Source organism: Sinocyclocheilus grahami, unplaced genomic scaffold (genome assembly GCF_001515645.1).
Source record: "Sinocyclocheilus grahami isolate Dianchi unplaced genomic scaffold, SAMN03320097.WGS_v1.1 scaffold1482.1, whole genome shotgun sequence".
Taxonomy (NCBI): domain Eukaryota; kingdom Metazoa; phylum Chordata; class Actinopteri; order Cypriniformes; family Cyprinidae; genus Sinocyclocheilus; species Sinocyclocheilus grahami.
The window spans coordinates 164,575-190,734 of record NW_015506661.1 but is presented as its reverse complement, the minus strand read 5'-3'; the positions used below and the strand labels follow the sequence as shown (position 1 = coordinate 190,734).

The window sequence follows — 26,160 nt, the reverse complement described above, 5'->3', positions numbered from 1 at the left end:
AAATGTATATATATATATTAAATATATTAATCTAGTTGTTTTTTGCCGTGGTATTTTTTTAAAAGCATAGGCAAAATTCCTCTTGCAGTGTTCTGTAGGCTGCTGATTTTTGCTCGTGTTATTCAGCTGCAACAGAATGCTTTGTAAAAAGACAGAATAAATGTTTGACATCTAAATGTTTGACTTAATTTTTTTTATATTGGATTTTTTATCTTATTGGAATCGAAACTAGGAATCGATAAGAATCGGAATCAGAATCGATAAAATTCAAACGATACCCAACCCTACTGGTGAGTAAGTTAAGGTCACCTACAGGTGCATCTCAATAAATTAGAATGTCGTGGAAAAGTTCATTTATTTCAGTAATTCAACTCAAATTGTGAAACTCGTGTATTAAATAAATTCAGTGCACACAGACTGAAGTAGTTTAAGTCTTTGGTTCTTTTAATTGTGATGATTTTGGCTCACATTTAACAAAAACCCACCAATTCACTATCTCAACAAATTAGAATATGGTGACATGCCAATCAGCTAATCAACTCAAAACACCTGCAAAGGTTTCCTGAGCCTTCAAAATGGTCTCTCAGTTTGGTTCACTAGGCTACACAATCATGGGGAAGACTGCTGCTCTGACAGTTGTCCAGAAGACAATCATTGACACCCTTCACAAGGAGGGTAAGCCACAAACATTCATTGCCAAAGAAGCTGGCTGTTCACAGAGTGCTGTATCCAAGCATGTTAACAGAAAGTTGAGTGGAAGGAAAAAGTGTGGAAGAAAAAGATGCACAACCAACCGAGAGAACCGCAGCCTTATGAGGATTGTCAAGCAAAATCGATTCAAGAATTTGAGTGAACTTCACAAGGAATGGACTGAGGCTGGGGTCAAGGCATCAACAGCTACTACACACAGATGTGTCAAGGAATTTGGCTACAGTTGTCATATTCCTCTTGTTAAGCCACTCCTGAACCACAGACAATGTCAGAGGCCTCTTACCTGGGATAAAGAGAAGTAGAACTGGACTGTTGCCCAGTGGTCCAAAGTCTTCTTTTCAGATGAGAGCAAGTTTTGTATTTCATTTGGACACCAAGGTCCTAGAGTCTGGAGGAAGGGTGGAGAAGCTCATAGCCCAAGTTGCTTGAAGTCCCGTGTTAAGTTTCCACAGTCTGTGATGATTTGGGGTGCAATGTCATCTGCTGGTGTTGGTCCATTGTGCTTTTTGAAAACCAACGTCACTGCACCCGTTTACCAAGAAATTTTGGAGCACTTCATGCTTCCTTCTGCTGACCAGCTTTTTGAAGATGCTGATTTCATTTTCCAGCAGGATTTGGCACCTGCCCACACTGCCAAAAGCAGTCACCTCCATGCCACGCCGAATTGAGACAGTAACTACTGAGGAAAACTGAGTTAAGAAACACCACTGTTAAGAACATCTTTTGTATTTTATTTTCAAGTTTGTGGTCATGTCGTCTGCATCGGAGGTGTATTGGAGTCTTTTCCTGTGATTGCCATCGTAGCGGTGCTAACAACAGGTGAGCTTCCATCAGCTTAACTAACGTTACTGTTACTAAATTAGCCACTAGCTTCTGTTCTCCACTAACTCACAGAACAGGTTGACTTTTTAAAGAGAGGAACATGCTACCAATATATTAATATATCAAGTTTTGCTGATAATGTTTTTTTTATTCAAATGCAAATTATGTTACTGTACGGCAGTTTTTTTCTGATCATAAACTACAGTAACACAAAACACATTTTTTTTTACTTTGCATTTACATTTATGCATTTGCCAGATGCTTTTATCCAAAGCAAGTTACATTGTATTCAAAGTACACATTTTATTAAGTTATTCATTCCCTGGGAGTCTAACAGGGGAGGCACTAGTGGTGGGCTAAGGGGGCTGAAGCCCCAAATGTTTTTATTACAATGTCTTGTGCGCATCAAAATGCAGTTGCTTCAGGTATCTTTAACTAAATTAGATTATTGTTACTGTATAGCATCAAATATAGATTTTTAAGTAGGCCTATTATATGCACAGACTTTCTTGGACACGCACGCATTTAGAGCGATTATATGAACAGATTGGTTAGCCTGGTCTGTGGCAGGCTTTACTAAGAGTCAGGGCAACAAAATTCAATAAACAAGAAGTTAATATTAAGAATAGCCAATATTAAAATAATAAGTGATTTAAATTGTGAAGAAAATATTGTTTTTTTGCTCCATTTCGCAAAAACGGTTCTAAACACAGCCATGTTGTGCATCTCTTCACACAGCAGTGTTTCATTACAGAATTAATTTACCTTTTTTGAAGGCCTTGAATCAGGGATTCACTGACCCATTCATAAAACATAAAAAGTTTCTTACTTCATTCCTGAATGAATCAGCAGTTTTTAACGAATCGATTGAATAAATGACTCAACGACTTTAAATATTATTAATTAAAACATTAATATCATATTATTTATGCAATTTGTAAGTGCAGATTATAATTAATTATACTTGTCTCTTTAAAGGGGTCATATGATGTTGCTAAAAAGAACATTATTTTGTGTATTTGGTGTAATGAAATGTGTTTATGCGGTTTAAGGTTAAAAAAAACATTATTTTCCACATACTGTACATTATTGTTTCTCCTCTATGCCCCGCCTTTCTGAAACGCGTCGATTTTTACAAAGCTCATCAGTCTGAAAAGCAAGGTGTGCTGTGATTGGCCGGCTATCCAGTGCGTTATGATTGGCCGAATACCTCAAGCGTGTGACGGAAATGTTACGCCCCTACTATATTGTGATGATGCCCTGTCAGGCCGGAGTGATGATTCAAAAACATGAAAACCCATTATAAACGAGGCATTCGTTGCATCCAGTGGGGACATAATTATAGATTATAATGACTTACTGTCTTTTTACGCATTGCATCGCTCTGCGTAAACATGTCTGCATTTGTGATCCGAGAAATTACAAACAACAAGCCCTACTCTACACTGCCCAAAAAACTCGCTTTAAATATAAAAAATATAAAAACTCTTCAAATATAAAAAAACGTACTTAATACTTACATCCAGCTGCCAGTAAGTTACTGTAAAATTTACAGCAACCTATTTACAGTGTGAGACTGTATATTGGTAAGCCACCCTCTCGAACGTGAATCTCAAGAATGGTCTATGATGGGAGCTATTTGAATATGAAATGAGCCCGAGACTGCCATCCTTCTTTGGAATGAAGTAGCAGTGACTGTAAAAGCTCAAATCGCTGCTGCCTGTGGGGCAGTGCTTAATTTGTAAATGAAACATTGCTGGATCCAAATCAGCAGTTAAAAGGCGCCGTGAACGACACTGACAATACAACCTCAGTTTTCCCGGAACATTCAATGACACAACTATAAGAGCATCATTCACAAGTTTCTCCATGGACCTAACTATACAGCCTAGGTTTTCAATCCCTGGGTCAAAAATGGGTCGCCAGGATGATTTAAGGCAAATATATGCAAGTTACATTAAAATAACTACATTTGTTTCCATAAAAATAAACTACAATGATAATCTATATAGAAAAGGTATAAATATGCGAAATATATCTGACAAATAATTAACAGATATAAAACAGACGTGAGGCGCGGCGATCTGCAAACAAGTTCACAGAAAGGAAACCGAGAACCGAGATGACAGAACGCGCATCCTGTTTGTTTGCTTAATTACAAAAACACAAATGTTCTTTTCTTATTGCGAGTGTGCACAAATAAAAGTAAACATTTACATGCAGTTATTTAGCAGATGCTTTTATCCAAAGCTATTTACAAATGAGGACAATGGAAGCAATCAAAATCAACAAAAGAGCAATGATACGAAAGTGCTATAACAAGTCTCAGCTTAACGTAGTACTCGTAGCAAGTTTTTTTTTAATTTTTATTATAGGCCTAATAAAAAAGAAAACAGATAGAATAGAAAAAGAATAGAGCAAGCTAGGGTTAGAGGCCTTTTTTGCTTTTGTTAATTGTATTAAAAAAAAATACACATAAAATAGATGGAATACAAAAAGAATAGAGAAGCTAGTGTTAGTTTTTTTTAACACTTTGCAGGCTGTCTTACTCTGTATGACCAAAAATGGAGTAGCCTATTTAATGTGTCAGCTGTTTGATCGTGCTGGCGCCTCGCGCACACACACACACACATACACACATCACATATTCTAGCAATTCAAACTTGCCATCACAGTCTGTTCATTATTAAAATAAAATACAGTCACCCAAACATATCAATTTAAAGAGTCCTTAGTATAACCGGTCTACAGCTGCTGTTTTTTGTGCATGTGAAGAGGATGATTTTTTCCGTCGACATGCGAACGCACATTAAGCCTAGTCTACATTATAAATAATAGTTTTAACATTGAAATACATTGCAAATATGGAAACATTGGATTCATTTGTGCCGAATGAGAGAGGTACATGAGTCCAACGGTAGCCTACTTTCAGTTTCACTTTGTTTTGGTTTCTTAATTTTTTTTTTCATTCTTGATCTGTTTTGCAGTGCATACCGTTACATTTAAATGATTTGTTTTGGAATGAGGGGAACTAGGCTATGATTATAGTGTTTATAAATGTTTATACACTATAATATTTCACTTTATTTGGTATTATTTTTGTATTTCTGGTATTATTACACTCTCTCCAAACGTTCCGCTGCTCACAAAAGAGTGGCGAGAGTGGGTTAAGCAGTAGCACCAATCAACGAGAGCGATTTTGAACTTAAGAAAGCTGATTGGTCAATAATATGTTGAGGACCAATACATAATCTACAAATCATGCTCCAAATACATCTACATAAACCCGCAATCGCTCTGTCTCGTATGCACGCACGCACTGTCATAATCTAATGCACTTGTTAAAGGTGGGGTAAGCTATTTCTGGTAGCCAACATGCCCCTACCCCAAAAGGGTCTCACCCCTATTTTGATAGCTCCACCCCACACATACGTACGCAACCCAGGCAACGATTAGTTCTGTGAAACAAAGCAAAACCAATGTTACACCGTGTCTACACCAGACGCGAGTGGCGCGGCGCGACAAAATACTATAGAATAACCAGTGATGTGGTCTACACCATAGATATATATACATATCTAGATCACCTCGTATTAGCAAGTGCGCACAGAGCAAAAATTCAAAAATAGAGGTTCAGCGATCACTAATTTGAACAACCCTCTACGGACACCTTGCCAATTGAATCGCCATTGGCTAGTATATTTTTTTTTGTTTACTCGCCAGGCTGAAATACTATCCGTACCCACTGTATATATATATAGGGTGACCATATGTGCCATTTTCCCAGGATGCGTCCTGGCTAGGATTTCTATATTGCTTTGATTCAAAGTACCTCGACAGCATTTAGAAAACACAAGGAACCGATGTCATACACCGATCGGTCTGCACACGCAAACAAAGCCAAACCCTAGATATTTTAGGCAATATAGAAATCCTGGCCAGGAATTGCACGTATGGTCACCATATATATGTATATATATATGTTATGCCATTTTACAAATATATGTTTGTAAAATGGTACAGCTTTTAAAATATCTGAAAGTACACTCTTAATATCAGTCAGTCAAGCATTATAATATGATAATCAAGTATTATTTAATAATAGAAGTTTAGTAATTAGAATTAAAACTTGGTAACCATGAACTTAGGACTGGTGCTATTGCTTTTTTTTGAGCATTCAATGTCCCTGTAAAAAAAAAAACAACAACAACAATAATACTGATAAGATATTATTATTATTATACGAATTCTACTAATAAGAACAATATAAAAACGCACTAAGGATTAATGAGCTACTGGATTCATGAATATTAATCAGGTTGTGTGCGTTTGCTCGAACGGATTCGCTGAAATCCAAACAGGGACGATAATAGGTGAGCACCAGCCAATGAGCTTGTCGTTTGCGCATTAGTTCCGCCTACTACAGGAAAACCCGGCAGTTCTTAAAAGCTGAAGAATTCCAAAAGAACGATATCGTTTACATGTAGCGCATGAATTCTGCATGTTATGTAAGACTCTCGCTCTTTGCGTGTGAGAGAAAGCGACGGTGAGTCGTGCGCCTTCACACTAGATTTTACGTTATGCCAAATACACAAACACAGGTGCGCTGCACATCCATTCAAATGAACTGAAAAATATCACAGATGGCTTGACGGAGAGTGAAACTCTGAAGCGCTCAGTCAGAGTGTTCTGTGAGTGAAAATATATCTGTGCTAATCATATACTCAGCCTCCAACTCACACACTGGCGAGTAAAGTCTGAGAATTGATTAGCCATTGGCTAATATTAGACATCATTTAGTCGCCCAGAGTGAAGATTTAGTCGCATATGCGAGTGATTTACTCGCAATGTAGAGGGTTGTGAATGTCTCTGGTTACTGCATGCATAAATTCAACAGAATCGTGTGTGATTGGTAATGATGTGCAATGCTGTAAAAACACGAAAAAAAGGTGCAACATGAGCAGATATTAATTTAATGCAACAATCGACGGTTTTGATTAATTTTCACTTTATTAACAAAAGACGTAATAGATTTAACTTAATTGACCCTTTGCAAAAACCCGCCCTCCTTGGTTACTGTTCCTATGTCCGACAAACAATGCCGCTCTCACACTACACGTTTTCATGCAGTAAAAAACACTGCGGAGCAAAGAGGAAACTGACAACACGCCGACAGATAAGACAGCAAGGTACTTTTGGTATATCTCAGCTTTAAAATGTTGTCATTTTTTAAAGAAATTCAAACAATAATTAACGTTTTGTGGCTCTTTAATGTGTCTTGACAGATCACTGTATTGCCTTATTATTTAGTCATTTTGCAGACGCTTAAAAGCGACTTACAATTGGACTTATTAGATCAATCGACACGTGAACTGATCGTCTTTTCTTCTTTACTTTAAGCACGAAAAAGAAACATGAACGAACATAAGAACATATTTAATTTCAACCGCGGAAAGACGTCATACACACAATTTTTCAAGTCTAAGCCAAAGGGACTTTCTTTAAGTCTACCGAAGTTAATCTATGCTCCTGTCTGATTTGTTTGTCGGACAAAATGGTGAAATCGGCGTTATGATTGGTCAGATCACCGGTCAATCAAGCTGTTTGCAAAGGGTAAATTGTGCAGGAGCATTTTTGTTCAGTTTGCTGGCATTTTTGCCCCAAGTCCCCATGGCCAGAGGAAGGCTAAGCCTTACACACGCTCCGCTTATGATCACCTGGCTCTTTTGGCTGGAGGGGGCAGAGTTCTTCATGGTGTCCAACTATTTCCCTGCACAGAAGCTGTCAATAACAGTAGTGTTTTTTAGCAAAGTCCTCCTTGGAACCCTCAAAGAGACCACCTAGCGTATGTGTACAGTCGAACGCGTAGCCTTTCAAAGTATACTCCATTTGATGTTGTGTGCGAACGCAGATGGTCGACATGCGCTCTAAAAAGCTTCATCCATGTCCAGTGTCTGCTCTATTTTTCCGCTATAATTTATCAGGGCTCTACAGTGCGACTATGTGACAGTGACTATGAAATAATATTTAGGAGCACCTGTGCGACTGACCCAATCAGCATATTTGTGTTTGCGCTGATGGAGCTTCAAAAGTTCTAACGTACTTGCATGTTTCTGCAGAGTTGAGTAATGTATCACAGACATATCCTCTCATTATAACAAAGTGTATAAATAAGAGATTCATTGTGCAGTGTAAGGAGCTTTGTCGATTATAATGGAGTTTTGTGAGATTGCGATGAACTAAGATGAGTGACAGCTTTTAATGATTATTAAGGGAGTTTGCTAAAAAAAAAAATATATATATATATATATATATATATATATATATATATAAATGGTAACCAAACAGTTTCTGTGCCCCAATGACTTTCATAGTATATAAAAAAGACACTATTGGAGTCAACAGGGACCAGAACATTTCTGGTGGTTTCGAACATTGTTCAAAATATCTTCTTTTATGTTGAGGAGAACAAAGTAAATTCAAATAAAATTCATACAGAAACTGAGTAAATGATGACAGTATTTACATTTTTGGGTGAACTATATCCCTTTAAAATCTCATTATATAATGCCAGGATCGCATAGCCAGCACATGCTTTATCTTTAACTATTAACGTTCATTTAAAACACAAATAACTGTGTTGACGAGGTCGGAGACAGGCATTTTGACACATAACTATGTGTGTTCGAACGTTTAAAAACAAGGCCTGAAAAATAACTTAGTTTAGTCAGGCGCTGTACGAGCAAGTGCGCTCCGCGTGTATCAGAAACCGTCTTAACGCGCGCATTTGCCAAAATGAATTCTGCCCCACTGCTTAATGTCCCTGAACAGTTAAATTAGTTTTTAAACCACAATGCTTAAAATAAGTTTAAATGAAAAGGTTACATCATGACGCGCAAAATGAATTTCTCAACCCATAAGCGAATATACTAGCCCTAGAGTTTGTTCAAACACAAAAAGCACTATACATCTATCAAGTTAATAATCAAACTAACCTAAAATCTGTGGGGGTGTTTTTATCTGCTCCATGTGTCCGGTCCATTTGCGGTTCCACAACTACCACGCCATCATCAGCTTTAGTAATATAAACTAGCTGTGGATTTTAGTGACTAACTCATGTTTTCCCCTCTCTCCTCATTTTTTTCTCTCACAATTTTTTTTTTTTTTAGAATAGTTGACATTTTTACTTATCGAAGATTGCTCTTTGCATGACCATTTCTAGATTACACCAGAATGAAGTGAAGAGACGTGAATGCAGACATTAGGCGCAGCAATCACCTGATAGATATGCTACGTGCACAGTTCATTCAAAAGTAAAATATATAATAAATGCATTTGACTGGTAAAACAAATTTAAATGTGACGTTTTAATCTCTAATCATAATGCATGGAATTTACGGAAAGCTCCACTAAATAATAGCGCTAAAAAGTGAGGGGCGTGGTGGGGCTGTGGCGATCAGCGCTACCGATGTCCGTCAATCTACTCCACAGCCAATCACGGGCCCACTCCTTGCTTGGGCCCCGGGGCTTCAGCCCCGCCTAGCCCAATGGTTAATGCGGCCCTGGTCGTGTAGTAATAACTTTGGAGATGGTTTTGTGATTTCAGTACAATATAGCTACACCAACGCATAATAAATCTCATTATCTTCTAGCTGTGACGCGGGAGTGACCAGCGGCTGAATAAAAATAGATGTGTGCTAACTAGGGGTGTGCCGGTACGAGTATCGGTACTGAACGCTTCACGGGGCAAATTCCAAATGGAAGTGATCATCCCTATCCCCTTTGAGCATAGGTGCTCCGATCAGGATTTACGAGGCCGATCACCGATTGCCGATTACAGAAAGCAGTATCTGCTGATACCGATCACCGATACCGATCTTTTTAAAGCCTTCTTTTTATAATTTATAACTATTTATATTGATACTCCGATCAGGATTTTTAGACATTTATTCAGGGCCTGAATTTCATTTTTGAAAATGGGGGGAATTCCCCTCTTAGGTGACTCTTGTGAGAGGGGAAGCAGCACGGACTGTGCTTTCACACAGGAGTCCGCTACTGATCTGTGGCTGTTTACCACAAACACAACATTTATCCATTATTTTGATTTCAAATCCAAACATTGTCACTGGAAATGCTTTTTCAGCATTGCAATTCTTTTTTACATAGCACAGTAATACAATCTTTCACAGACATTTTTAAACAATAAATATAAGCAACACATTATTCAATGCTTTTTACTTTTGCACTTACTTCTAGATTTATTCAAGTTGCTCAAGCAAGTGGCAAAACATTTAAACTACTTTTCTCAAGTTATCACAAACTTACCATTGACAGAAATAGTCAGCTCTACTGCCTTTCCTTTTGCATTGAAATCTTTATTACAAGCAATCCTGCGGTTCATAAAGAAATTAGTTTTCCTACCTCCACGAGTGCCATCTATTATTGCCTTGTTTATCTAAAAGTGCTCTTTCCCTTTAAACCTAGCCAAAAAGCCATACGTGTTGACTGTGAAACACAGTAGACTTTAATAATATGCATTTATGGTGCAATTACTACATTGTGTCAATCCATGTTCTTATTTACTGCAAACAATGCGCTGTTACTTTAAGGCCCAATCCCAATTCTATTTTACACCCCGTCCCCCTCCCCTCCGCCTGCCCCTGCCCCATGGCCCTTGAAACAGAGTGTCAAGGAGTAGGGGTGAAAATATTCCCCTAAGAATTGGGACACCACTACTCTGCCATCACACGTCATCATACGTCGTCTAGCTCCTACAATACACACACCTATACTGGTAGTGTATATTAATTACCATTCTATATTAATGCGCTGCTTACTGACACACACACTCACACACATACATATATATATATCGGAGATCGCGCAGCTCACACATCCAGGAGAAAAGAAACTTGTCAACGCTGCCCCACGACTTTTATTAATATCAGTTTAAATACTGAATCCCTACATTATATTTTCCAGCAACGAGAGGATAAAATCACTGTTTTTGAAGTAAACGCACTCTAAAAAGAGAAACGCACAGACGTGCATACACACAACTTACATCTCTCTCTCTCTCTCGAATTGGCAATATTTGAGAAAAGGGTTTAGCGATTTCTAATTATTGGGGGGACTAGCCCCCCCTCAATGTCTACGGTGGTTATCGCCCTGATCAGACATGAAAATATGTTGTGGCACTATCGTGCAGATAATGATATGACGTTAGTTAGCAAATATTAGCGATTTATTGCAAACATTTCTTTAAGTAACATGACCGTAAATATGAACTCACGATTGAATGTAGCAAAACAAATTATTACTTTTCGTTAAAATCTTTATTAATGCCAAAAATGCTTACATTTGTGTGTCTTTTTGTTCGCTCAGGCAGCCATGTTGCCCCTGAAGCCGTTTTATGCTGAGATAATTCATACCCCTTCGTTTGAAGTGTGGTCCAGAAAAATCTTAGTTTGAAGGACAATCTGGCCCTTCCCCTACCCCTACCCCTCCAACCAAAAGAGAATCGAGACACCCCTACCCCTTCACGTGAACGCGCAAAACGGTAGGGGAAAGGGGAAGGGCTAAGGGGTAGAATTGGGATTGGGCCTAATTCAGCGCTTGCAGCGCAGCAATAGACTCGATTCGGAGACGATCTCTGCACTGCTGCAGACGCTCCGCTCCTGAACGCACTGCTGGACCGCAACTGTGTGCAGTGTGCATGCGTTATTAATCCATTAACATGAGCGCAGAAAAAATACGCACCACATACGCACTGCATACGGAGTAATGTCAACCTGGCGTTATGTGTATGCGCTGCGAGTGTGCATGAGCGTACAGTCTCCAGGAGAGCACGCGAGCACTGAATGGTTAAACACTGGCAAGTATTAAAAAGTAATGCAATTTATAAACTTTAGTGACGATGTGACACTGCCTCGATTGTGCACGTGACAATTCCTGTGTCAACTGTGCAGCTCGCTTATAGACAAACGCGATGTGATTTGAAGCCATTTGCGTATTTTTACCGACCTTCAACGTTGAAATATGGTTGAAAATCAGCAGGCACATGACCAACCTTCAACGTTGAAATATAGTTGAAATAATGACAGTTGTTGTTTCAACGTTGAAAATGTTTACTGCTAAATTGTTGAAAAAGGTTAACAAAAACACTTGTAAATCAACGTAGTTTTTTTAATAAGATCTGTATGTTGAATCAACTTCCAATCCTCGCGATTCAGATAACCAGCTCGTTAGAAGTGAGCTACGTGCATGAACTGTGTTCCGATCGATATGATCCCTACACAGTGTTCATTGCTCCCTCCTCCCGGAGCAGGGGAAATCCATTGAAGTTTACTTCACTTCGGAACATGGGCTGGAATTAGGAACCGCTGATGTAGCCTATTGTAGTAATGTTGTCTCTGGTATTCTGGTCTGTGAGCGCGGTGCGTTCAGGGGGCGTGGCTTTGGACGGCGATTGCAGGGAGGGTGGGACATTCGCATCAAACTAACAAAACACCCCGATCAAGTTCAAGCAGGTAAGTTTAAATTACATTTTTAATATTTAGAGCTTCTGTTATGAATATTATTCCATATTTTTATTTGAATTTCGGATTGAAATAAACTTCGTCATTAGCGTATACGTAGTTAATCGTTAGCATAAGCGCGGCTAACGCTAATATAATGAGCATTAGAATGAATTTTGTTCATTTTGTTCAAAATGATTTCTGTTAACTATTTAATGCTCCTATAACTTTTATTACTGTAAAAAACAGGAGGACATAATGGTATTTACTATTTTTACACACCAGAGGCTTTTAAATGAACCGTGTAACCAAAATATGCATGTTAGATAATGTACAAATGAATGGTTAACAGTGTTTATGTCATATCAGTCCATCAGAAAAGGTTTTTTTTTTGTTAGTTAGTTAATTGCAATTCTTGGCGGAATATCTCTAGCAGGTTTTAAAAGCCCTTTAAAATTAAATATGAACACAGTTTGGATTAAATAAAAGTACAGTCAAATACTAAACGTTTGGGTGAAACTTGTTTACTTTTTTCATACTTTTATTACTTGTGGAAAAACTTGAAACAATTTTAAATAAGTATAAAGAATGGCATTGGTTTTGTACATTTAATTTTTGTTTAACGTTATTAATAAAAATGTTGTTCAATTAGCATGTTTTTGTGTTTTGCTTTGGTACCGAAATTGGTACCGAGAACCGTGGATTTTCACTGGTATTGGTACCGAATACTGAAATTTTGGTACCGTAACAACACTATTTGCCTGTTAAATTTTTATTTTGAGCGAATTTGTGTCGTGACATGTCAACGGAGAACAAAACCTGTAATGTGAACACAAGAAGGGTCAGATGTGATCTGCGAGGGCCTGCAAGCATACGGGCAAAATCAGGTAATCAGAAAATCACTATCTGTATTACCTTTCAAAAATAGTGAAGTATAATGTTACCAGAGTTTAGAAATCATGTTCCCCCCCTCTCTAACGCCGGGCCCTTGGAATCGTCCTAACCCCACCCCCCCACCCCCTCCTCTACGGCACCCCTGGTTGCAGGTTCCATTCTCGAACTGTTCACTGAACTGAACACATTTTCACTGCACAAATGTACAAATCTCTTGTAATGAGACACATTAGTAAAACATGTTTTCACAGAAACTATAGTTTTCCACCAAAATAAAAGATCAACTGGTTTCAGTCATAAAAGTACAAGGGTTTCTCTTGCAAGTGCAGTGCAAAATATGCATATTATTTTACAAAAACTTTTAAATATTATTGTATTTGGATTGTTATTCTACAGGTTTTTAACAATACATCTATGCACAAACACTGCAAGCTAAAGTTTTGGATTATTTTCATCTGCTTTATACAGTATGTTTCCAAAATAAAACTGCTGTTTTACAATTTTGAGCATGTGGTAGTTTATTGAAGTTGATTGTAAAGCCATTGCTGCCAGTCATTTGATTTTGAACCTTTATAATGTACAGTGTTGATCTAAATGCAAACTAGGTTGTAATTGAATGTACAGTTGTGTATTCACCCATGTTGAAAGGTACGACGGTGAAACAACGTAGTGTTATCAACGCTGATTCAATTTGCAAAATCAACACCTAATTCAACGTTAATCCAACGTCTACAGAATTACCATAATTCACCCATGATGAAGGTAAGACAGTGAAACAACATCGCGATTTCAACGGTGAAACAACGTCACTATATCAACGTTGATCCAATTTGCAAAATCAACACCTAATTCAACGTTAATCCAACGTCTACAGAACAACCTTAATTCACCCATGATGAAGGTAAGACGGTGAAACAACGTCATGATTTCAACAGTGAATCAACATCACAAGATCAACGTTGATTCAATTAGCAAAATTGAAACATAATCCAATGTTGATTCAACCATGGTACCGGCGTTGATTCACCTGTGAATCAACGTTGAAATGCCGGCTGGGGAGAGAAAGAGAGCGCGCACGCGGTGATTCACTCACGCTGTTTGTGAAATTAGTTTTCAGATTACTTTATAAATTATTTAATGATGCAAAATCAACACCTAATTCAACGTTAATCCAACGTCTACAGAACAACCTTAATTCACCCATGATGAAAATCCAACGGTGAAACAACGTCATGATTTCAACAGTGAATCAACATCACAAGATCAACGTTGATTCAATTAGCAAAATTGAAACATAATCCAATGTTGATTCAACCATGGTACCGGCGTTGATTCACCTGTGAATCAACGTTGAAATGCCGGCTGGGGAGAGAAAGAGAGCGCGCACGCGGTGATTCACTCACGCTGTTTGTGAAATTACGTCTCACACAAGGTTTTCAAATTACTTTATAAATTATTTAATGAAGAAATATGAAGGCGAGTACCTCACCTTCAGCATTATAATTATTTTACCTGCGCCGGACAGAGACCGAGACGTTGCCGCTGTATGTCATGCCAAAACTCTCACGGCAGCGTCATCAGCTTGAGATCGTTTTTTCGAGATCGGTTTTTTGAGATCTGCTCTTTTTAGAGACCACCGATAGCGACGTAATTTCCTCATTATCTTCAGCTGGCATGTTCCCGTGATACGCTGAAGTACACTGGCATAAAAAAATATACATTTTATATTTTAAAAAGTTTTATATTAGTTTTTATATATTATATAGCATATTTTAAAAACATTTTAAAATATAAAACAGGCCGTAGGCGCCAAATTATTTTATTAGGTGCCACGGAATAAACGTGTTTTATTTATTTTTAATTTTCTATTTTTTTTTTACATTTTAACATTTCAATCATACTGTCATGTGTTTATGTCTCATCTTTTCTTGACTTTATCAGCATTTTAATCCATCTTGTAGATTACCTAATGTTCACTTAAAGTGGGAACTAAATGTCTTTTCCAAATTAAAATATACAGTCACAAAGAATTGTTCATTACACAGAATCTGTACCAATATCATGGACCATAAGCATCACTTGGCCACTGAGTGTAGTTTGGGCTCCTCCTCAGTGCATTCTGTAAATGTTTTCATAAACTCTTAAAAATAAAGGTGCTTCACGATGGGTTCTTTGTGGCGAAAGAAGGTTCTTCAGATTATAAAAAGTTGAGAAAGAAATGGTTCTTTAAAGAACCTTTGACTGAATGGTTCTTTGTGGAACCAAAAACGGTTCTGTGAAGAACCTTTTAAGCACCTTTATTTTTAAGAGTGTATGTCTTTCACACTTTCAGTTTTTCTTAATTAGTAAAATGCAATTTTATAGTAGGAGTTGAATCATGACAACAGTAAAAATATTCATATGCAATAGCACATAAATATAGCAAAATGCTCCTCTTTATAGTTATTTGTCTAGCTGACTGATGAGTTTATGGACACCAAATTGTTATTCTGAGGTAAATGTATATTACCTTGCCATGTTTACAAGCTTTACGTTTTCTGCAGTTTGAAACACTGAATGAGCTTTTACATGAGACATTTCAGTAAGTTGTACTGTAGCCTACCTTTTGATGTTAAATCATGTTAATTATGTACTACAGTAGTAAAGAGAAAGATTAAATGGGTTCACTTGCCACTTGAACTGAGGCGCTAAAGCAACCGCGCCTGCCGCATTAAAGAGCGCCAAAACGGTATTTATTGTTTGAATTTCGTTATGAATTTGGAATAATTTTAAAGCTGGAACTTTGTTTATTAAGTAACAACGCACAAAGCTTTTTGCGATTACTGGACGGCAAGTGCGCTTCAAATAATAAGAAGTTCACGCATTAACAGAACACAGCACAGACTGAGATCTTGATAAGAAGAAGCCATATTAGTAATGATTATAAACGAGAATTGATGTGACGTGACATGTGGCCAAGCACCCCCAACCGAAAACATCTTCCCACACCTCTACAGACTAAATTTTTTGCTGTGGTATATGAAGAAGTACTTAAAGTGTATGGAAAGCAAAGTCACAATGATATAAAATTAGTGTCATTCATTTTTTTGTCATTCACATTGATGTTAAAATTACATTTTTTGATTTGTGACATTACTTTTTATGTAGTACTGCTAAAACACTGCTGGTCACTTTCAGAAGTTGTAGTGATGCTTTCTTTTCCAAGAAAGAATGTGAAACAAATTGGTTATGTTATATAATTTTTAAATATTTTAAAATATAATTTAAATAGATTTTTCACACTTTAAGCAATATCGTATATCGAATTTTTTAACAAGGTATCGCGTATTGCATTTTTTTTTTCAATATCGCACAGCCCTATCCCTTCTAGCTACAACCACGAATATAACGCATAATTACGGTATTTGCATTACTGTAAGGGTAGATTTAGGGTTGTGGTAGGTGTAGACGTTAATACACCATAACTTTACAGGTAGCATTTTTCGTTGTCGAATTGTACTGCCCACTGTTTTAATGAGAGGTAGCAAAATCTGACAGGGTAGCACAAATCGACAGAACACCGGCCTGCATTGGTGTGAGTGAATGCTCACCATGGGCACGGAAGAAAATACGCACTGCAAACAGAGTATGTGTGAAACGCCCGTGCATCGGATAGCAGGAGCTGTCGCAGGAACGACTTTTTCACATACTTTAATTCTACGTAGGGCTGGGCGATATGGCCAAAAACTTTATCACGATAACTTTTTTCATAGCAGTCGATATCGATAATTATCATGATAAATGTCAAAGTTTAAAGCCAGAATTTTGCTGTGTGATATTGTTTCAAATCAAGAAACTGGTTTGGGCTGCCTGACGATATGAATAATAATAATATCACTTTTTTGTCTCTTAGAAATGCACATTTGATAGTAGCTTGAGTTAGGATGCAGGTAATTTTTTGTTCATTATCAAAATCAGTAACATCTGTAAAAATTATAGCAACCTCAGTTTTATATGGTTAAATTTATTCTGACCGTTTTTTTTTTTTTATTAAGCATTGGTCTTCTGTAGTAGCACACATTTAGATCATGATAAACAGTTAAAACCACACATATAGCACCTCAATACCATGGTAAAAATATTATATATCGATATATATCGAACATTTATCGAACTCTTCATATCGTTGTATCGAGGAAAATTACATCGTGATAATTACCGTTATCGAATTCTCGCCCAGCCTTAATCCTACATGATGATTACTTTTGAAATAAATAACAGTCATAGTAAATTTAGTTTGTAATTATACATGCTTCTGTGACAGCTTTGTAGTTTAAATTATATTTTTATGCAATATTATGTTTAATGCAATCAATCTACATTTGGTTTTCCATGGTTAACCTAAGCTATTTGTGTTCAATCATTAAACTAATTTTAAATAATTAAAAACTCACATAATAAATAAGAATAAACAAATCAATAAGTATGCATTCGTATGTGTATTGTATTTACTTTTAATATCAATGCTGTTTAAGACAATGCATTTAGCGCCATCCCTTGACCATTACAGTGTCACAAATTCATTAAAGAATACCTTCTTTCTTATTTAATTCTGACACGATCCACCACGGCTGTTTTTCGTAACTTTTCCTTCTATAAAAATATGTGTCGGCAAAAGCTTACAACACTGATAGCACATTTAAAGGTAATGTCACCGCTAAATTGGACAGTCTCGCTAAATGGAGTCGAGGAGTCGAGGATTCCATCGACTCCTATGGTGGGAGTTGGGAGTCGTCTCTGAAAAACCTGGAATCTTACACCCCTAACGATTGAATTTAAATGAGCACAGATGAGAAGGCGGAGCGAGAGAAGGAGATGCACTCAATGAAAACACACACTGCCGTTGCCATACATGTGACCCTCTAAACAAAGCAGCTGTGCTACTTTCTGAACTGTGCCTGCGTCCCAATGTGCATAATATCCATCCTAAATTCTATGTGATATTAGTAATTTTCAATACTATTTAGGTCAGATAGGGTGGACAGTACGCACATTGGGACGCAGGGTGTGTCAATGTTTCAAACAGCCATTTAGATATTTATATTCGCTTTAGTCTTCACCATAGCACCATATTAATACTTAAACACTTAACTATTTATTTTTTTTCTATTAATCTAACCTAAAACATGGCCTATCTATACATTGACTGATTTGTATTATTGTTCGGTAACATTTAACAGGTTCCATTAACATTGGTTAACTACATTAGTTAACATGAAATAACAATGACTGCATTTATTAATCTTGGTTCATGTAATTTCAACTTTTAATAATAATACATTATAAAATCAAAAGTTGTATCTGCTAATATTATTCAATGGAGCTAATATTAACTAACAATAAATAGTTGTATTTTTATTAATCAACATTAACAAAGAATATTAACTACTGCAACAATTAGCTATTGCACATTGTTAGTTAATGTTAACCTGCTTTAACTATTGTTAACAAATGGGGCCATATTGCAAAGTGTTACCAACGGTTCTTTCGTTCATTTGAACTTAATCTTTTGTTTACTTTATATTTTTGTGTATTTTATAATTAAAGGCTTTCTTTAGTAAAAGATCAACAACTATTGTTGTTACCTAATGTACATACAGTTTAATAAGACTATAAATAATTACATAATAAGCCTATTAAAAAAAAAAAGAGTCTGAAGCAAAAGTATTTAAAAAAAACTGGTGTAGGCTACTTTCTGTGTTCTGATAAATAAAAGAATTGTGCTTGTAAATGTCTCCTTATATCCCCTTATTAAGCTAAAACACATAATAAAAAATTAAAAAAGCATTGCTCCCCTAAAAATGTTTTTAATGCGCTCCTAAATATTTCAACTTAGGAGCACATGTGCTCCTTGAGGAAAAAGGTAGCGTCAAGACCTGAAACGTTCAAAAACCAAACAGTGATGTGACCAAAAATAAATTATTTTCAATTCAGAGTTTGTTATTCTTATTGTTTGGGTGGTCATACGGCATATGCCTGCGTATAAAGGACAACATTGTGTCTTAAATACGGGACGGTTCCGTGATAATTCAGAATGGTTGGCAACCCTGCTGCTAGGCTAAATGTTTATGTCTCTTAGCAGATGCCAGAAAAGACGCACAAATAATGCTGTACCAGATGAAAACAATACAGAAAAGACACTGTAAATGTTGCATTAACAAGCTGTATCTTTATAATTGTATAAATAAACAAATTATCTCACCTCAGAAGACTCAAAGCTGTGTTATGGCTCTAGCGGTAACTTTTTTTATGTTTAATAGCGGTTGGCGAGAGTGTCCTCGCTCAGACTGTAGCGCGGTGACGTCAGGAATTTTGACGTAACGCATGTCTTAAAACGCAAGCGCTTGTAACTCGCTTTACTGCGCATGCGCGTCTTACTCAACGCTTTAAAAGCTGAAATGTGAGGTTTATCAATCTATGAAACTTTGCTTTTTCCTTTATCATTGTTTTTATTTATTTTCATGCATTACATTTGTGCATGTTCCTGTACTGTTTATACGGTTTCTTTGACCATTAAAAAAAAAAAAAAAAAGTTTAAAGGTTAGTAAAAAACAATCATGCCAATAAAATTGTTTGAAATGTAATTTAATACATACAGTACAAACAGTCTCCATCCCATATTTTACCCAGCACCTCATTAAAATGATCAGATGATAGCAAGAACAATTTATTTAAATAAATAAATAATGTTGTCTCCTATTAAATGTATAAATACCACTCCAGCTTGTAATAAAAGCAGCAAATCATGGTTCATAAACAAAAGGCTGTACTGTTTATACGGTTTCTTTGACCATTAAAAAAAAAAAAAAAAGTTTAAAGGTTAGTAAAAAACAATCATGCCAATAAAATTGTTTGAAATGTAATTTAATACATACAGTACATACAGTCTCCATCCCATATTTTACCCAGCACCTCATTAAAATGATCAGATGATAGCAAGAACAATTTATTTAAAAAAATAAAAAAATAAATAATAATAATAAAGTTATTTGAGTGGTTGTTTATATGATAGTGTATGTGAACAGCAACAACAACAACAACAAAACAAGTAAATGCTGTGTGAAAAGTTTAGGGGTGTGTGGGGACATTGCAATACATTTATATAATTAAGTTTACATAACGCAATATGCTGAGAAACAACATACTGTAGCGTCTGGACCAATCAAACACACAATTTTTCATTTGATTTAGTATTACACTTGACGTTGTTCATTGTTTGCTCATAACTGGAGTCACTTAATCATGCAGATTCATGCTATAAGCTCTTTGTAGAATTGTACAGTAAGAAAGTTATTTCCCTTAACCAGGAAATTAACGTTCTTAGAATTGACAGACAGTTGACCCTGAGAGGTCAAGTAAATATCTACAGCGGATTTAAATATTTATAATTAATTATAACTAGTTATGATTAATTATTCATATTTCCCCATGAGCTGATTCGCTACAATACAAAGTGCTGACAGCAGAAACAAAGAGTATACAACATGTATGATATGCAGAATCTGATTTTACCAAGTGCAACATGATGGCCGTTAAGTCTTATTGCAAATATGCTGTGGACTGCATGATGAAGCGCAAAGGGAAAAATAAGTGCTCTACTTCTAATGTCCTTACAGAAGAAATGGAACTTGGCATTACTGTCGGTGCTGGAGTTGAATCTGCCTCACATTTCATAACTGACCATGAATGCAGCCAACAATGTCCCGATCTCTCTCGGAGTGAGAGTCCAGTCCTCGAGTCAGCGCATAACCAAGACGCCTGTAAAAACCTTAGCAAAAGAAATCTCGAGGGGACATTTCGCTGACAGAATTGCAAGATAACATAATTGTGGCTTTGACATCTAAAATCAAGGAAAGTGCAGACAATCTCGGTAAAATGATAACCAAAAACACAGGGAGTATTGAGGGTCTCAAGAAATCGATTAACTTTGAAAAACTGTAAATCCACTGTGAATCTGAATAATACTGTGACGAATGGGGGTGGGGCCGAGAGCCGTGGGAACGGAGCGAGGCCGGTGGAGTAATTGATAATAGGCCCTTTCGCACCACTTTAGTTCCAGAACTAAATGTACGGTACTAAAGTACTGGGACAATTTTGCGCGAACTATTTCCCAGTACCATTTAAAGGGTTGCATTCGCACCGAGAGAATGTACTAAGAAGTGACGTAAGCCAGTCGACAGCGACGTCATTTGTGTGCGGCGTTCAACAACAGAAACAAAGAAAAACATTAACAACAGGAGGATGGAGGACGCTGTGATCGGAGTTGTGTTTTTGTTGTGTCTCGCGGGTTTCACAGTGGACATGGAAAGTCGACGTATACGTAAAGCGATTGAAAGAACGGAAAGGAGGACTAAGAATCTCCAATGACAACTGGCAGTGCTACATTTGCTACAAGTGCCTGCACTTCAGCGTCCGTCCATCTATCGCTGTTCTCCATACTTGCGAAATAAGTTGACATGCTTACAGTATGTTTACACGGCGTTTTAAATCATGGCGAGTGAGGGCGTTTTCATACGCATTTGGCCAATCAATCTACTTACGTCACGATTAGTACCAGTTGTGTTGGTTAGACCCTGCTCCGGAGTAGGAGCTAATTTGGTTCTCGAAAAAGGCAGTCCGGTACTAAAATTGCTCCCAGTTCCGGCGGTGCGAACACGCCGAAAAGTGGGTAGTTCCACAATTAGTTCTGGTACTATGAAAAGGTTCCTGCGGTGCGAAAGGCCCTAATGAGTGACACCTGCACCACTCACCGGTCTCGATTCTCACGGAGGAGCTCAGGAAAGATAAAAGGGAGGAGTGACGACCGTGTTGGACGAGAGAGGACCAGGCCTGGAGTTTATTTTGTGTTTTGTGTGCGGCAGTCGTCCACGAGGGGCTACCGCTTTACTTTCGTTTTGTGTTTGTTTATTATTAAAGTTTTGTTTAAATGTTCGCCGGTTCCCGCCTCCTTCTTCCCGAACTCCGAACGGTGTTACATTGGTGCCGAAAAACCGGAAAGGAAGGAGGGACACGCTGTCAAAGAGCCCTCGCTGCTGAGGGGGATCGCGGTGCTGAGGAGATCGGGCAGCAGGAACAAGCGGAGAGACCGCCGGGGGCTGCCCGAGGCGGTGGTGCTGGAACTATGGAAAACGAGGTGGGACGGAGAGCTCGTTGCCACGCTCCTGGGTCGAGGAGGGGTGGCTGCCGTCCGTGAGGGAGCAGAGGAGTTGGCCCCGTTCGCCAGGAGGCCGGAGCCTGCTGCCATCCGCCATGATTGGGGAGGAGCAGGGAACGGGGGAGGAGCTGCCGGCTGCCCTCAATAGGAGGAGCCATCGCCGTCTGTCAGGAGGCGGAGGAGCGGTGGGCCATCCACCAACGATGTCCAGTACCATCGCATGGCACTGCGAGTGAGCGCCTCTCAGCCGGTTGAGGACCAAGCGGCAGTGTGTCCGGGAACCGGACCGATAAAATATATATTTTTTTCCCTCTCTCCCCTCTCTCGTGTCTGTCTCTCCTCATCCTTCCGTATCCTTTTCTCACGGAGGAGCTCTGGAAGGATAAAAGGGAGGAGTGACGACAGTGGGACGAGAGAGGACCAGGCCTGGACTTTATTTTGTGTTTGTTTATTTTATAAAAATTTTGTTTAAATGTTCGCCGGTTCCCGCCTCCTTCTTCCCAACCTACGAACGTTACAAATACCAAGATCTCTGAGCTTGAGCAAAAACTGAATGAAACAGAACGATATCAGCACAGATGGAATCTTTGTCTGTACGGAATCCCTGAGCAATCTGATGAAAACATCAAGCTGAAGGTTTCCAACATCTGTGCTGCAGTTGTTCCTGACTCAAGCGTGGCTCGTGAAACTTGCTAATTAGCACATTATTAGGAAAGGCAATTTGCAAAGATTTGTTAAAAAAACCTTACACACTTCTTCTGTAGTTGAAGCTGGATCACGAATGATTTGCACATTGCACATTGCGCATTCCCTTCAAAAACGAACATAATCCACTGCGTCAAAAGCAGCTCAGATGTCGGGAGTAAATGACGACTGCTATGTTCATTATTACATCCAACAACAGAACACCTCAATCGCTTTGGTGTCATTCTTGTCTATATCTGCTCCAGCGGTGAAACAATGGCGGGCTAATGACAGATCACTCAGGGAGGGTCGAAGGTAAGACGCCAGGTCAGCTGTGCTGAAACGCTACTGTCAATCAAACTATCGTGGGAGGGGCCTGTCTGTGTGACGTCACACAGACAGGCATCTGAGATCGGCTCGATTTGAGAAAGGGGTAAAGATTTTAGTAGATTAACAAAAAACCACTGGGTGGATTTTTATCCTTTTAGGGTGGCTGTGTACACACACTGCCAACACACATTTCAGTTCAAACAACTTGTAAAAGTGCATGTAGCATTATATGACCCCTTTAAGACATGGATCATCACACCAGTAGGCCTATACAAAAAAAAAAAGAAAATGTCTACAGATACGTTTCTATAGGTTTATTTCATTTGTTGCAGGCAGTGATGTATTCAACAAATGATAACAACTAATAACAGACAGTTTTAAAGCATCACAAGCTGCAAATGAAGAGCACAAAGAACCCAAATCAATGTATACAACTAGCTGAAGTTTGCTGTGTTTTATCCTAACATTACACAAAGAATGCCTGCAATCATTCAGTCAGGGACGACTGCACAAAACGTGCATTGTAAACTAATAAAAACATTATAAACGATTACGAAATGATAAACAAATGTAGTTTGTGCAACACTGGAAATATATTTACCTTTTTGAAAAAAATATCCCATTAAACCTGCTGAGATACAAGGAGCGTAAACTGAAATTCTCAGTTCCACCTGCTTCCACGCACATGTCCGGGAAACTCATGAATATTCACGTATGCTCCGCCCACTGAAACCGAAAATCTCGGAAACCAAAAATCTTGTAACAACGGTACTCCCGATGGCCAGTAGGCCTACATCCCTGTATATATATCTATATTTATATATATATATATATATATATATCCTGTTCATTAAACCTGTATCTCTTAAGTATTTTAGAAGGAAATCATACACCTTTAACTGTTTCTGTGCATTATGAAATATAGTTTTATCTGAAATGACACTGATTTCCATATCTCTTAGTTTTTTTTAACAAGCTGGTTTCTTTCTCTTCTATATGCTTCACAGTGTAATAATAAATGTTCGACTTTTTCTGTTACTCCACAGTAACTGCAGTGATCTGACTCACATTTTTCTATAATGTGCAGGGAATACTATAGCTGTAACTACTTTTTCGTTCTAGTTTTAGAGCAACTGCATGCATCTCGGAGAAATGGGCATGCCGAAATGTTTCTCATTGGTGAAAGGCCAATCAGCCTTAACCATACCCATAGGATGTGGAGGACGATGAATGAAGAACACAAAACTAAGGCTGTCTTCCAAGGATCTTCACAATGAGATGGCCTTCAGCGGCAGGGTTGGTGCGTGCCTATAGGTAAACTAAGCAGCGGCCTAGGCCGGTGTTGTGCCCATTTTTGACTCCCTGCCATTGCATCGTGTCAAATTTTGTGAGAACATTGTTGCACTTGAAAGTGCTGGATCTGAAGATGAACTGCTTACTATGATTTTAGACATTTATTTCTTGTATGATTGAGTAAAGACTACGACGAAACAAAACTTTTCCCACACGGAGGGCAGTGATACAGCTTCTCTCCAGTGTGGATTTTCATGTGACCCTTAAGGTGTCCTTTTCGGGCAAAACTCTTCCCACACTGATCACACGAGAAAGGCTTCTCTCCAGTGTGGACCCTCTCGTGTGTTTTCAGATGTTCTGACTGACTGAAACTCTTGTCACAGTGTGAACACTTGTAAGGTTTTTCTCCAGTGTGAGTTCTCTGGTGCCGTCTCAGTTGAGCACTATCAAAAAAGACATTCCCACAATCAAAGCACATATGATTCTTCACACCGCTGTGTCTTTTCTGGTGTTTTTTTAAAGCAGCCAGCTCAGTAAAACTCTTTCCACACAAAGAACAAATGTGAGGCTTCTCCTGTGTATGAACTTTCAGGTGGTTCTTCAGGGCATCTGTCCTAAAAAAATCTTTACCGCACTGATCACAGTTATATGGTCTTTTTCCAGAATGATAACGCAGATGTAATTTAAAGGTGTTCGCCTTGCTGAAACTCTTCCCACACTGATCACATGTATATGGTTTCTCTCCTGTGTGAATTTTCATGTGTTCCTTAAGTCCTGTTTTTTGTGTGAAACTCTTCCCACATTGATCACATGTGTGCGGTTTCTCTCCAGCGTGGATTTTCATGTGAACTTGAATTTGTTTGTGTGAGAAACTCTTTCCACACTGAGGGCAGGTTAAAGACTTTTGGACTCTTCTTCGACTCTTCGATTTTTCACCAGTTTTGACATGATGTTTCTCCTCAGCTTCACTCAGTTCTTCACTCTCCTCATTCTCTTCCATCAGGTCTAAAATTAAAGTAAGATAGTGTCATTTTCAGTAAAAGTGAGAAGACAAATGTGGAAAGGACATAAAAATTAACCCTGGTGTAATAGCAAGAAGAATAAAACTGTTATACAATGACTATTTTGATTACTAATTAGATTTAACAATATGTTGTCCAATATTTAAAAAAAAAATCCTTAATCAGTAACAAATCATTTAAGGAGCCATTGTTTCCTATAGAAAATCAAAATAGGCACCTAATTATTTATTAAGTGCCACAGAATAAACGTGTTTTATTTATTTTCTTTTTGTTTTTTTTAAAACACCTTAACATTTCTGTCTGTCATACATTTATGTCTCCCCTCTTTTTACAGCATCAGCATTTTAATCCATTTTGTAGATGTATTGAGAAATAAAGTTTAATTAAAGTGGGAATTAAATGTCTTTTCCAACTTGAAAACTATATTGTCACAAATTCAGCCTCTGTGGCTCCCTCCGATCACCACCAGAGGGAACCATCACCGGAGTACTAAATATCCCCTCGGACTTCAATTCCCACAATGCACCTTGCCAGAGACTAATCACCTGCACAGGTGTTCACCATCTACCCGGTCTATTTATACTGTGCCGTCCCTGCTCTCCTTGTGAAGTCTTGTTTTGCCTAGCAGACATTTCTGAGCGTTTTCCCTGTTTTGATTTCTTGTTTATTACCTGGACTGATTTCCCGATTACGA

General features: G+C 38.0%; 2 protein-coding genes across 9 annotated transcripts in view; both read right to left on the bottom strand.

Moving 5' to 3' along the window:
- The window catches only part of LOC107570600 (zinc finger protein OZF-like), a 92,827-nt gene extending 73,623 nt beyond the window's left edge, over positions 1 to 19,204 (bottom strand). Inside the window, exon 1 of the mRNA XM_016256838.1 lies at positions 19,186 to 19,204. The gene's annotated coding sequence lies outside the window, so the exon portion shown is untranslated. The remainder of the gene's footprint in view (positions 1 to 19,185) is intronic.
- Positions 1 to 26,160, bottom strand: part of LOC107570597 (zinc finger protein 239-like) — a 63,893-nt gene that overhangs the window by 6,585 nt on the left and 31,148 nt on the right. The window contains exon 3 of one of the 8 annotated variants that reach the window (XM_016256831.1): positions 24,448 to 25,449. The exons of 6 other annotated variants lie outside the window; for them this stretch is intronic. In XM_016256831.1, coding sequence (XP_016112317.1) covers positions 24,632 to 25,449 — 818 coding nt within the window. In that variant the 3' untranslated portion in view covers positions 24,448 to 24,631. Of the gene's footprint in view, positions 1 to 24,447; positions 25,450 to 26,160 lie in introns of those variants that run through there. One more of the 8 variants, XM_016256832.1, reaches the window with a different exon arrangement.